This window comes from Dendrobates tinctorius, unplaced genomic scaffold (genome assembly GCF_039654945.1).
Source record: "Dendrobates tinctorius isolate UK_male_01 unplaced genomic scaffold, ASM3965494v1 ptg000203l, whole genome shotgun sequence".
Lineage (NCBI taxonomy): Eukaryota > Metazoa > Chordata > Amphibia > Anura > Dendrobatidae > Dendrobates > Dendrobates tinctorius.
The window spans coordinates 26,660,277-26,675,028 of NW_027361870.1; the positions used below are offsets into that span (position 1 = coordinate 26,660,277).

General features: G+C 46.8%; 1 protein-coding gene across 3 annotated transcripts in view; it reads left to right on the plus strand.

Moving 5' to 3' along the window:
- The first annotated feature begins 251 nt into the window (after nt 1-251).
- The window catches only part of RTN4 (reticulon 4), a 60,848-nt gene continuing 46,347 nt past the window's right edge, over nt 252-14,752 (plus strand). Inside the window, exons 1-2 of one of the 3 annotated variants that reach the window (XM_073553910.1) lie at nt 268-783; nt 6,797-6,832. In XM_073553910.1, the coding sequence (XP_073410011.1) occupies nt 423-783; nt 6,797-6,832 (397 nt within the window). In that variant the 5' untranslated portion in view covers nt 268-422. Of the gene's footprint in view, nt 784-6,796; nt 6,833-14,752 lie in introns of all 3 variants that reach the window. The other 2 variants (XM_073553909.1, XM_073553911.1) reach the window with 2 other exon arrangements.

Below are 14,752 nucleotides of genomic sequence, written 5' to 3' on the forward strand. Positions count from 1 at the left end.
CATGGAGCCACCGGCACTGCCTCTCCTCTGTTCCGGAATGTCTGCGCACAGCACAACAGCAATGAGCAGCAGCGGGTCCTGTCTGTTACCATGACAACCACCATCCTTTGCGCGAACTCATTGCTCCATTGGCTAAGGGAACACTGCGGTCCCGCCCCTCTTAGCTTTCTATTGGTAGACCAGGTCGTCAGTCAAGTGCTTGTAGTCCCGCCCAGTGCCGCGGCTGGTTGGCTCCTGGGGGCCTGGGTGGGGCAGCAGCATCCCCGCCATGCTGAGGCTCCGGGCAGAGTGTGAGTCACCAGGGCGTGGCTGGCGCCTCCTCCCTCTCTGTATTGTTACCGCTCCAGTCCCCCTGCCGCGCAGACGGGTGGCGCACTTCTCCGCAGCCGGCATCCCGCATTGTACCCCGTCCCGCAGCCGCCATGGAGGACCAGTCCCCGTTTGTCACATCATCCAGCAGCTTCGGGAATGACTCGGATCAGCACCGAGGAGCGGAGGAGGCCAAGCCCCGGCATGACATGGACGACGTGCTGGACCTGACCGGGGGAGTGGGGCAGATGGCTCATCCCACCTTCTCCGTCTCCTTCCCCGGTAAGCCCGCGGCGGAGGATGACGAGGAGAGGAAGAGCTACTCCGACAGCCTGGAGCCGTCACCCGAGGAGGAGGCCAGCAGCATCGGCAGCGACCTGCCCAGCGCCCCGGTCATCCCCAGCGCCCCCGAGGAGGAGGAGCACGACCGGCCGGCCGCACCGGGCAGCGCCCCCTCCAAGGCCGGCTCAGTGGGTAAGATGCTGTGAAGGTCACCCCCTCCGATGTGTGTCTGTAGCCCCTTATATGCCATCCCCAGGGGGATTGTGTCACTAGATGCCAGCCTCATCTGCCACTGAAAGGAGTAGAGGGGAGAAATGGCTGCTGTCTTCTAAGGAACAGCGCCACCCTTGTCTGCAGGCTGTGTCTGGTATTGCACCATTCACCTCTTTCTATACCAGACACAATGCATGTACAGGTGCAGCCCGGGTTGTGGAAGAAAGCAGCCACTCCCATAGGAATGAATGGAGCTGCAGTGCATGTGACCAAGCACCGCTCTATTCTCACAGGGGTCTTCAGAGCTCTGATCCGGGATCAGTAGGGGGGTCTTTAGCTGTTGGACCCCATCGATCAGGAAGTTATCCCGTATTCCATGGATAGGGATGATGTCCAAACTGTAAGAATACCTCTTTACATCCCCTCACCCCTGCCTGCTCATTGTGATCGGAAGATGTGGTATTTGTATCCTCTGATGTGATTATTGGGGGTCAGCTATTAGGGGGTATCTCATTAGATGGCATCCCATTAGCTCATGTCCACCAGTTCTCTATTATGTGTGGGCAGGGGAGACCAGATGTGGCAGGCACCATCTTTCTTCCAGATGAGATCACATTTGGCGAGGGCTGTAAGACAGGCCAGGCGTGTGCCCACCTGCTGGCATGCGGGCTGCGGCCCTCTCACCCTGTGTCTAAGGACTACATCTAGCTTTCTACCGTGTGTGTTCATGCATTTTGGTCTGACGGGTGGAGTGTGGGCAGTGAGTGTGCAGAACAGAGATGGTGGGGTGGGGTCTGTTGTGTGCCAGCTGCTGGGAGAAACCTGATTCACCGCTGGAGAAGTGTTGGGGGGGTGCAGAGTGTCAGACACCCCCATCACGTCCCTCCTGTTATCACCATGGCGTATTGTGTATGCAGTAGACATCTGCGTCACATCTACTTCTAGTATACAGCCGGCATGCTGCTTGTACTGTTGATTGTCTTTGTTCTTTATATTTTCTTTCAATATAGAAAGTAAAGGAATGAAGTTCTGTCTCAACTGAAGGGCAGTGGCCAGTGTGCCTGAGACCGCCCTGATGTTTGAGAGGAGCTTGTCAAGTACACGGACCCTAAACCACCGCCATGCGGTCACTCAGAAGGCGATTGGCTTTCTATAGATGGCACTCCCTGAAATGGGCCTTAAAGGGTTATTCTGTAAGAAGAACTTTTCTAGATGACTGGTGATGCCCTGCTGAGACACAGCCACTCCCCAGAATAGGGAATCTGTCCCTGCATTTGCATGGAGCAGCGGTCAGGCTTGCATGGCACCTCTCCCTTCAGTCCACAGTAGTCGGAGGAGTCATCAATCTAGATGTGGTCTAGTCTATGGATGGCTAAAAACTACTTACTGGAACACTTTTTTAAATGAACTAATAGTTATATAATAGACCATACCTGCCTATACAGAGTCAACATGGGGTCCAGGGTCAGGTAGGACGGCACATGGACACTGAGGTGTACCGGTCTCTGGCACACGTCCTGTATGTTTCTGCAGCTGCCTTGTATAACCAGGACTGGCTCATGAGGGGACCAGGACAACCCCTTGACTCTATAGGTAGTGTGCTCATCTTTGTGCTCCAAGGCCCATTTGAAACGTGGCTTCTTCAGTACGCTACGAGGCCACTCTTTATTGGGGTCCTCGCATTGTAGGTCACTTTTTCATGTAGAGCAGGGAATTGGGGGTCCTATAGCTCTGAACGAGGCTTGCAGACACAACTCCAGCTAGGTGCCTGCGAATGACTTTCCCACTTCAGCAATTACCTCTCCTTTTGAGAGTAAGGAGAAATGATGGTCAGAAAATGCCTGTCCTAGTGATGGTTGGGGGGATTTACGACTTTTGGGAAAGTGGACCCCTCAAATGCTCTAATATAACAGTGGGTACTCGCGCTTCTCGGGTATCGGCATTCTGGCTGACATCGGTCGTACGTCACCACAGCAGCGTGAGCCACCTACAGCTTCTGAACTCCGTGATTACTTAGTGTAGGTGCATGCCGTTTTAGGTATTTTAGAGGATTTGGGGTCCACTTTCCTGAAAGTGTAAAACCCCTATAATATTGTGACCTGCTAAGAATATCCTAAATTGTTCTTCAGTCCCTTCTGTAGATGGATCTGTTTTCTACTCTACAGCTGATACAGATAAGGTTTATTCAGTGTTTGTGATACTGATGTAGTAATAGGCCCAGGTTACGTTGGCTGTGGGCTGTTTGCCTTGGCTGACAGGTTTACACGCAGTCTATTGACGGGCATTGGACGGTCTCCCATGCTCCGTGTGCCCCTCTGACCCAGGACAATATTGCCCCTGTGTCCAGCTGGCAGCAGAGCTTCTCCGCGGATCAGCTTGTCTGATGTGAGTACAGCCGCTCCATCACGGCGGCCGTGCTCACCATCACAAGACCTCCGTGGCACAAACACTGGAATACAATGAGTGCTTGTCTCTACCAGATTTTTACAGCTTAGCGTATCATGTTGTCAGATGCGCATTTCTTATTCCTCCAAAGTGTCGAAAGAGATCATTACCCCGCCCTGATGTGCAGTCAGGTCGCTAATCAGAAATCTATTACGATGGAAGATACTAACAGATTTAAAGAAATTAGCACTTCATGTAGCATTGTAATCCCCAGTTTTGATATGTCAATGGCCACATCGACTAAATATCCCACATGGCAATGGGCAGCTGTATCTCAGATTTGGCTGCCATCATGGCTGCCCATGTTCATGCAAGCATAAACCTTCTGTATCAATTGGTGGGCTAGTATCCTGCACCCACCCTCAGTCTTCATTCTGCTGTATCTTACTACTGATGTAACCGAGAGGATCACTTCTATAGGGTGTGTGGGGGCTGGTAACATCATAACTACAGGATTCTGGTTGCATGAGTGCATTTGGAGATTGGGGCAAGTAATCTCTATAGATAGTGCAGGTGAACAATCCGGCCTTACTCACTATGGCAACAAGTGGTGATCGGGCCCGGTGATGTCGCATGTACAGATATCTCCCTCCTCGCTTGTGCAAGTGGCTGGTATTGTGGACCTGTCCTATTCATTAGTAGTCATTTTCCCTCTTGCGTGTTTTTCGACGTTGAGTTTCCGGCCCGTCACCGCCCGTTGCAGCAAGTATGGCCACATTACCTCTTTAAACTTTGGTACTAGTGTCACGTTGCTGGGTACATCGACAGCTCGGAAATGGGCCCATCTGTGACATCCCTTATATTGCATTGCAGCACTTTTCTCCTGGCCCGCCTGTAACTGAATATGACATCTCACCGTCATATTCCTTCTGATACAGTTTCCAAGCAAACATTTTAGCTAATGAGTTGGCACGAGGCGGCCTAATGTTTGCTGCACATGACTAACGCTGGCTGAACTTTTGGTGGCCCTGCGTCCTCTGGTTACTCCGGGGTGTTTCTATAGATGACATTAATCCTTTAAGTGAAAGCCTTTTATCATGGTTAATGTGCAGATTTCATACAGTTTCTCAGAGATCCTTCTACTTGTGTGAGCGTACAAAGAAAATCCTGTGAAAGGGCAGCGCCTACATTGTCAGGGTACGGAAGCCATTACACCTCCGTCTCTGCTTTTCCTGAATCACCTGCAACCTCAGGTGCCCCATACACGAACCTCTGCTGAAGCCAGCACCCTAATCTGCTGTTCCGATGGTCCCCCAGATGTAGAAGGAAATGTGGTTTGGGGGTAGGGACTTCCAATATGCCTATCAGAGGAGATAAAACTCCAGTGTCTTACACCCCTGCTAGAGGACACTGGTGACAGTAAAGTGTATGGCACCAGGATGAACATAGCACCGCCGCTGGAAATCAGGCAGACGGGGAGGACTGAAGCATCAGGACTGAAACTTTAGGGGGTTGAGATCAGTAATGTGTATAGTTTAATATTAGTTGCATCTCTTGTCCTAGATAAGGCAACCAGTAAGATGATCCATGCTACCTCTCCGGTGGGCATGGGAGGACCGGCTCCATTAATGCCTTGCAAGGCTGGGAGACCGGGTCCATTATGGCCCTTCGGGCATGGGAGGACGGCTCCATTAATGCCTTGTATGGATGGGAGGACAGGCCGCGTTATGGCCTTTCGGGCATGAGAGAACCGGCTCCATTAATGCATTGTAGGGATGGGAGACCGGGTCCATTATGGCCCTTCGGGCATGGGATAACCGGCCCCATAATTGCTGATTATGAATGTGAAAATCTACTTTAAGATGGTGGCCAGGGGTGAGATAACAACTAAAGGAACAGTCACAGAGGTATGTCCCCTCCAGCTAGAGTGACGGGGCTCTCTAGAACACGTCTGGGGACAGACCTGTCAGTCATGCAGAGCCTGGCAGCTAGAAATTGATGGAGACATACCTCTGTCACTAGTAATCGGAGTCTCCCGTCCCCTGCCCTCATCTTAATGTGTGTTTTCTTCAGCCTTTTAGAGTAAAATGTACATGTGTGCTATGGGTGATCTGTCCCCTGATTTATGCTGCCCTTGGTTCTTCCGCATGGACCATCTGACATGTTCCCTTTAAGAAATTTCTAGGTACATCGCCGGTACTTTTGTTTTTCAAGCTAATTTTGAAAGCGTGTTGTCTAGTCACAGAACTACATCCTGAGGAGATGTCTGCCAATGAGCTTCAATGCTGATGCATGTCATGGATCCTAAATATGAAGCCTTTGGATAACTATGTGCTGACAGCAGGTTTTTTGCTGATCTGTGCTCCAATTCTTGGTGTATGGCACAGCGTTTCTCTCCTAGGAGCATTGCTCCAGACATGGAGGAACATGTGGCCTTCATTTTTTGATGTCTGTGCTACAGTAGTTAAGTGCCCATGTTGTGTAGCATCTGAGCCAGTCCTGAGCCCTGGTATTGAGGTGTTGTATGGAGACATGGGGTCAGGGGGGTGCTTCAGTGGGTGTTCTCATTCACTGGCCTGAGACTGCATAGACCAGGACTCATCTCATCCCCTTGGGTGAGGGTAAAACGCTGTGGCAACAGGGGAGGTAACAACAAGCTTAGGAAGCTGACACAGCAGTGAGGTAGGTGGGCCAGGTGACCTGTTTGTCCAAACCTGGATTCTTCAAATGTATCCATAGGGCTCAGGTGGCTGGAGTCCAAATCCTGGCTTCTCCAAAGTTTTCAAGGGGTTCAGTGATGGTTTAATAGAGCAAATCTGTGTTCTTTCATCCAGGGCTGTGATCCCTAAGGTGACATGCTGTAGAATGTCAAAACTGTGTCCCTCGTGATGGAGCCATGATGTCCTGGCTACTGTCCTCTAGAGTGTGCCTGGCTGTGGCTTTTTAAAGAGGCTTTGATTTCTTCAGCAGGATTAAAAAAAAATAAAAAATCCCTTTTTATTCACACTTCTGTGGTTCAGATCATGAAGGTGGGATGAGTTTAACTCTCAGTTTTTGAGCATGTAATTAATCTTCATTGTTCATCCTGTTTTGCAGGTCAACAAACTAGCTCTCCTGGTACAATGTGTAATCAACATATTAACACACATCTATTTTTCAATTACTTTGTGTCCCTGTCATCCATGATAACAGAAACAAGTTGCAACAAACATAACTAAAAAGTTAACGTTAAAGGTTCATACGAACAATAGTATGTTTCTTGACCAACCAACGATTAACACAAACTCAAGTCAACATAAAGATAATGGCGTATGTCTCCTAGGCTACGGAATTAACGTCTGGATAATTAAGATTAAATGCTGTCGTCACAGGGGGCTTCCTCAGTAGTAAGGGAGTGTAGGGGCTATTTTGGAGTAGTTGACGCCTGAGCTCGTACATTCATGTTTCATGTTACTCCTCCGCTCTCATGTTCCCAGCGTACGCACAGGCAGTATATGCATTAGCCGGGCAGTGGCATTCATAGTAAATCACGGCTTTAGGGCTCAGTGTCTGTTTTTTTTCCCTCTTTTGAATGTTGTCTGACTTGCATCTTCTATTTCATTTCCAGGGTATACATTTTTAGCACAATATCTTCAAGGAGAAGGTAAAGTGGAGATAATGAGAATATTGCTGATCATAATAATGTCCTATAATACAATCAGTTTATTGGCCATTAAAGCTAAAATACAAGGAAATTTCTGATGAATTGGTAGCTGTGCCATTGGAGCTTGTGCCAGTGAATGGGATGAAATGTGAGAGCGGTGAGGAGACTTCCTCTCATATTTCAGCCCTCCATCATGAAGGCTGCTTCATTCATGGAGGGAGAGGATTTGGCAAGTTCTACTCCTTGTATATTTAAGGCTACGTTCACATGGAGGCTTCAGGCTGTTGCTGAAAACTTTATTTATTTTTTTTTTTTGCAACCTTCTGATTAGACAATGCTCAGTTTGGAGCAGATTCAATTAGGATCTTCAAAGACGTGATGTGAATTTTTTTTTTTCGTATATAGAGTATCTGCTCCAGGCCTTACTGCAATCTGTCATACCTTACGTTCATAGCGTAAATCATGGTGCAGTGCTGCCACCACTGGCCCCTATCGACTTATAATGGGGTTGGTGGGGTTTTGTCTTGGTGTCTGCAGATTTGAGAAGGCTTTTCCTTCCATCAGATCAGATAGAATATGCAAGGGAGGCTTCCAAAAAAGCATCCTATCCAAATGTTATCTCGGTGAAGGCCTAAGGCCCCCCTTTCCCCACATGAATGGATCTTTTACTATGTTTGTGTGAAGATTCTTTTACTGGGATCCCAGTGACTCCATGTGCGGTCACCTGTCAAGTAACATAAGTAGGTTTTAAAGAAAACCATCACTATTGGTACAACCTGTCCCTAATCCTCCAAACGCAAGAATGCTTTTCTCATCTGACAGATCAGTTTTTAATAAATCTCAAGGAATCCTAAAGGATCCTGTTGACTAGGGCTCTGTTCACATCGGTGTCTGTTTCCTGTAGCAGATCTACAGATAGCTTGGGAGGATCTGCCAGAGAAATGTGCCTGTCATGCAGGCTCTATTACACAGATGTGAACATACATACAGTGCCTACAAGTAGTATTCAACCCCCTGTAGATTTAGCAGGTTTACACATTCGGAATTAACTTGGCATTGTGACATTTGGATTGTAGATCAGCCTGGAAGTGTGAAATGCACTGCAGCAAAAAAGAATGTTATTTCTTTGTTTAATTTTTTTTTAAATTGTGAAAAGTTTATTCAGAGGGTCATTTATTATTCAACCCCTCAAACCACCAGAATTCTGTTTGGTTCCCCTAAAGTATTAAGAAGTATTTCAGGCACAAAGAACAATGAGCTTCACATGTTTGGATTAATTATCTCTTTTTCCAGCCTTTTCTGACTATTTAAGACCCTCGCCAAATTTGTGAACAGCACTCATACATGGTCAACATGGGAAAGACAAAGGAGCATTCCAAGGCCATCAGAGACAAGATTGTGGAGGGTCACAAGGCTGGCAAGGGGTACAAAACGCTTTCCAAGGAGTTGGGCCTACCTGTCTCCACTGTTGGGAGCATCATCCGGAAGTGGAAGGCTTATGGAACTACTGTTAGCCTTCCACGGCCTGGACAGCCTTTGAAAGTTTCCTCCCGTGCCGAGGCCAGGCTTGTCCGAAGAGTCAAGGCTAACCCAAGGACAACAAGGAAGGAGCTCCGGGAAGATCTCATGGCAGTGGGGACATTGGTTTCAGTCAATACCATAAGTAACGTACTCCACCGCAATGGTCTCCGTTCCAGACGAGCCCGTAAGGTACCTTTACTTTCAAAGCGTCATGTCAAGGCTCGTCTACAGTTTGCTCATGATCACTTGGAGGACTCTGAGACAGACTGGTTCAAGGTTCTCTGGTCTGATGAGACCAAGATCGATATCTTTGGTGCCAACCACACACGTGACGTTTGGAGACTGGATGGCACTGCATACGACCCCAAGAATACCATCCCTACAGTCAAGCATGGTGGTGGCAGCATCATGCTGTGGGGCTGTTTCTCAGCCAAGGGGCCTGGCCATCTGGTCCGCATCCATGGGAAGATGGATAGCACGGCCTACCTGGAGATTTTGGCCAAGAACCTCTGCTCTTCCATCAAGGATCTTAAGATGGGTCGTCATTTCATCTTCCAACAAGACAACGACCCAAAGCACACAGCCAAGAAAACCAAGGCCTGGTTCAAGAGGGAAAAAATCAAGGTGTTGGAGTGGCCTAGTCAGTCTCCTGACCTTAACCCAATTGAAAACTTGTGGAAGGAGCTCAAGATTAAAGTCCACATGAGACACCCAAAGAACCTAGATAACTTGGAGAAGATCTGCATGGAGGAGTGGGCCAAGATAACTCCAGAGACCTGTGCCGGCCTGATCAGGTCTTATAAAAGACGATTATTAGCTGTAATTGCAAACAAGGGTTATTCCACAAAATATTAAACCTAGGGGTTGAATAATAATTGACCCACACTTTTATGTTTAAAATTTATTAAAATTTAACTGAGCAACATAACTTTTTGGTTTGTAAGATTTATGCATCTGTTAATAAATCCTGCTCTTGTGTGAAGTTTGAAGGCTCTAACTTATTTGCATCTTATCAAACCTGCTAAATCTGCAGGGGGTTGAATACTACTTGTAGGCACTGTATGAATCGGCCATCTGTAGAGCAGCGTGGATTCCCCTTCCCACCCCGAGAGACGTCCACCACGAGTTTCTACAGATGCGGTGCAGTCACTAGAGCTGAGGGCACATTATATATACGTGGTTTACCTGCCACGGGCTCCGGAGGAGAATAATCATCACACTGAATTTATCTGGTAGTGGCGATAACCATGGACTACGAGAATGAAAGAAAAACCAAAAAAACTGAGAATTATAAGAAGTCTTTTTCTTGTATTTTAGGATTAATGGCCTTTTTTACATAACTTCTCCAGAATCAAAGGGCTGAAATCTTTTGGATAAATGTGTAGTTCTGTGCATTTGGCACAGGCGTTCTGGTAATGTGTGGGTGTTAATTACTGGGAATCTAATGGATATTGTCCTCCTTTTTGATTTTACTGATTCACCCCTCCCCCCTTCCAGACCTCGTTTATAATTTCCTTAAATTAAGAAAGCAAATCTTGTATACAGAAATGGTGTGTTCTGGTGCAATCATTAGTCTCACATAAAATGGAGGAATCTATTGATGGCAGATTACTAGAGCTGAACGGACATGATCGTACCTGGATGCAGCATCCTGTTATCTCACAGGTGAAAGTTCAGTGTCTTCTGTCCGGTTACCTCTGAGCACTGGTCATCCAAAACTACCTGGTCCTTTTACTGGGTTTTGTGGGGCATGTACTGTTTGTTTTGTTTTTAATTTTTTTGAGCAGCCATAGAGTTTGAACAAGATCACAGGGGATTGGTATGTCAGATATCGGTGGGTGCTAGTATTTAAGTTAAATTCAGTGCAACAAAGCACATGGGAAGTAAGTAATAATGTTATGCAATTGCAGGCAAAATGCCCAACAGTTGCATCTCATGCCTTGCAAGATATTTGTTCCTCACGTTCTCCATTTGGCCAGCCAACACCATGATGCTGCTTCAGTGCAAAACTCCTCTTTACCTAGTTATAACTTTTTTTTTTTTTTTTCTTCTAATACTCTTTACATCATGTCCATAGTGTTTTCCTGCTGCTGACACTGTACCTTCTGTGCTCCCTAACACCCTATAATTCTGTCACCATTATGTTGAATGCTAATTGTTAAAAAATAAAAATGTTGCAATGCCGATTGTGCTCCAGAAACAATAGTACCATACACGTGCTGCCTCCAACTATAATGGTGTCAAATTGTAGAAAGTGCCCCCCAACAGTAAAGCTGGAGTCACACATAGCGACTTACCAGCGATCCTGACAACGATATCAACGTGTCAGGGTCGCTGGTAAGTCGCTATGTGATCGCTGGTGAGCTGTCAGACAGCTTCACCAGCGATTAGCACAGCGATGCCGAGCGCGCGGCATCGCTGTGTTCGTTAGCGCTGATGCCATCCCTGTAAAAAAATAGAATTACTGTAAAAGAAAAAATATTATTCTCACCTTCTGACGTCCCGCGCAGCCATCCCGCGCCTCTCCACTCTCCTGGTCCCAGTGATCCTTTGCAAGAATGACCGCGAGAATGTCACGGTCTCCCGGTCACTCGTGCAAAGGATCACTGGGACCGGGAGCGTGGAGAGAGGCGGGATGACTGCGCGGGACGTCGGAAGGTGAGAACAACAATATTTTTTTTTTTTTTTTTTTTTTTTTTTACAGCTGATCGCTGGTCTCCCACCTGTCACACGCAGCGATGCATGCTGGCCAGCGGGAGACCAGCGACAAAAAAAGTCCAGAGGTTTCTTTCAGCGATACCGGCAGGGGGGCCGCTCGCTGTCACACACAGCGATCTCGCTGGTGAGATCGCTGTTGTGTCACAAAAGTTGTGCCTCAGCAGCGATCTCGCTATTGAGATTGCTATGTGTGACTCCAGCTTTAGTGTCTGAAAAAATGATTAAGCAGATGTTCTCTTTTGGTCAGTAATAGTGCCACGTAATAATTTTACCTACCAGAGTGCCTCCTAATCATACATTCAGTCTCCCTCACCATCCCCTCACCCTCTCCAAATAATTGTGTGCAGGAACTGTGCGTCCCATTTCCTGCTTGTACTTCCATGTTGGGGGTTATGGTGAGTTGACGTCCTGTGTGACATGTTGGGTTGTGTCACCAGCCTTTCCTCACAATACATCTACAGTCACGTCCTCTTGTCTGTGGTTGTCCGGTTTGTCTGTTTGTGAGATTTATCTCCTTCAGTATAAGTTGTGTAATATTGTGGTTTTCGGGTTATGTAACTGAGCACAGTCACACGTCGCCCCTAGTACTATGAGATGACACCATTGTCCTTCCTAACATTTTCCGACAATGGCCTCTGTTATGTGCGCAAAGAAACGACCAAATGTGTAATCACAAGTGAAATGTGGCCCACGGCAGCTGTCTAATTAATAAGCCATTTCTGTTTAATTCTTGCTACGTTTCACACCACTTTCTCCACAACCATCTGACATCAGACCTGCTGCTCTAGTCTTGACCCTCCTGTGGTGGTCCTAAAGGGAACCCACCAGGAGGAAGTTACTAATGGTTGTGATATGGCTGTATAGGCCTGACGTGAAAAATGATACCTTTTTATGTGCACATCCAGTGTCCCAGTGCTGAGACACCTGGATAAGAAGTCCTTCATGGGACATCAGATATCTACCAAAAACGCAAACCTTTTTATTGTTGGACAAGGCCCAATACACAATCCCTCCAGAGAAGCCCTCCTGGCAGCTCAAGTATATATTTTTGAGGACTTTCACAGGGTTGTGCTGTGAAAACAAAACATGTTGCGGCGTTCACAGCATAGATCTGCTAATCTGCCAAGTCTGGACTTAAACCAAGGCTAGCATGAATTGGACACGGCCGTGTTGCTGCAGTGTTTCAGAGAAAACTTAATTTGAAAAGCCGTACTGGAGACAATGCATCTTGGATGACCTGTACAAGGCCCATCCCCTCAGCTTCTAATCACTCCGCTCTCAAACTGACAGGTCTCTCCCAATATGTTCATATAATCACATTTTCAAAGTATGTTTTCTCAAGGACTGGGCGTCTGATTAGAAATCTAGTACCGATCGAGTAATTTCTTTGGACAAATTCCATTATTTCCTTGTTGATCGCTCTCCGTATGATGAAGTAAATTGCTTGCAAGTGGCCTCTCAGGTTTGTTTCATGTTTAGCTCCCCTTTATTTCTTTATTTGTGGCCTTTATAAAGGGGAAGTAGAAATGCGACAATCTCATTTCCCTATTTAGTTTTGGAAACTACTACTCAATTCTGAAAGGGGGAACTGCAGAATTGTATTTCGTGCTTGTACATGATGAGGAAAGAATGAATGACTATACCGGACGTGGAGTCCTACAGATGGGGCGTTCCTTCTGTGATGTGGTTAGTGTCACTTGCCCCATTATTTTATTTTTTTCTAAAGTGTTAGTAGACTGGCTACTGTTTGTCCCTTGGTTGCCACAAGGCATTTTGCACAAGTAGAAATTGTCACTTCTGAAATCCTGACCTTTCCTACACTACAGAGGCCTATAAGGTTAGTGTGGCATTGTTACTGCTGCGTGCATAGTGTTAATGTGTAGGTGCACCACACGCCACGATGCAGCTATGCGGGCATATTGACTGCCATGGTAATATCGGCTCATTCATGTGTCCGATTTCTGCGCATCGGTGCTGGTTTTTCAAAATTCGCTCTTGTATTTGTGATAGGCTATGGGCCATTTATATTAGACATGTCCGATTCCAAGGGTTGGAACGAAATCGAAAGTGCAAATCAGTAGGTCTGTGAAAAAATGGCAACAAGCACGTAGGATTTCTGAGTGTGGTTTCATTGTCAGACTGTAACAATAGAGAAGGTGGAGAAATTTTGTCTTTTAGATGTCTTCCCTTACATGGAAAAATCGGACATGTGAATGAGCCCCTACTTGGAGTTAAAATGCACAGGACACTTTTTTTTTTTTTGTCACTTGTGCAACCTCTCTATATGGCCACGTCTTTGACTCTTATCCAGATCTGATTTTTCAGTATGTTTTTCAATGTTGGTATATTTTGTACATATTAGCCATCTTCTGAAGAGTCCACCCTTTTAGGAGCTCCTTGTTCAATGCAGTTTTGAATGGTTGTCTTAGGCTACGTTCACACGTAGCGGAACTCTCCCGGAAGTTACCGCGAGAATTCCGGAATTCCATTCCACGGGAAAATCGCATTTTAAATTCCTGCGATTTTTCCCGCCGAAAAACTAGCGATTTGCAAGCGTAATTAGCTTGCAGAATGCTAGCGTTTTCCAAGCGATCTGGAGCATCGCTTGGAGAACTGATTGACAGGTTGGTCACACTCATCAAACAGAGTTTGACGAGTGTGACCAACTTTTTACTACTGATGCTGCCTATGCAGCATCAGCAGTAACAGGATGTAAAAAAATATTGTTATTCTCACCTTCCGGCGTCCCACGCAGTCTTCCCGCCTCTCTCCTTGCTCCCGGCATCTTCCGGTCCCAGTAATCCTTTGCGCGAATGACCGCGAGACGTCGTGCTCCCGCGAGACCGTGACGTCATCGCGGTCATTCTCGAAAAGGATTTCTGGGACCGGAAGATTCCGGGAGCATGGAGAGACAGGAAGGCTGCGCGGGACGGCGGAAGGTGAGAATAACAATATTTTTTTAATTTTAATTCTATTTTTTTACAGGGATATGGTACCCACACCCCGGAGGACAGTCTCCTCTCCTCCGGACCGTGGGTACCATCCGCAAATGTTCTGCTTACTTTTCGCATGGTGGGCACAGCCACATTCGGAAAGTAAGCAGAACAATGCATTCCTATGGGTGCGGGATCGCCGCGATTCCGCTAAATTAATGAGCATGCTGCGTTTTTTTACTGCGGAACAAACCGCAGCATTAGCACAGCATTGCGGGATGCTCATTTTTCGCGGCAAAATCGCGTGTTTAAAACCGCCGCAAAAAACCCGCGAAGTGTGAACGCAGCCTTACAGGGGACTTGCTGTACATGACATGTGAGAAACTGGTGCACATTGCCATCTCTCAATCATCAGTCTGCAAAAAAGTCTCAGGATGCTGTCATGTCCTGGAAGAAGGTGGTAGCAGGCCAATCTCAGCTGCTCCGAGTCGTGGAGAAAAGCATCCTGTCCTGGGGACAGGAGAAACTGCACACCAGCGCATAAATCAGTAGCATTAGATCTGTGATTTTACATAAGGTTACAATACATTCACCATAGAAAATACACTTCAAAAAAATAAAAGGCAAAGTCAGCTCTGTTACATGTGCTGAAAATGCTCTTGGCGTGGGAAGGGCTGTGCCTGCTTCTTCATATTACTGCTGATCGGATGTGGTGCAATCAAGAATTCCTAACATATTAATGTACATG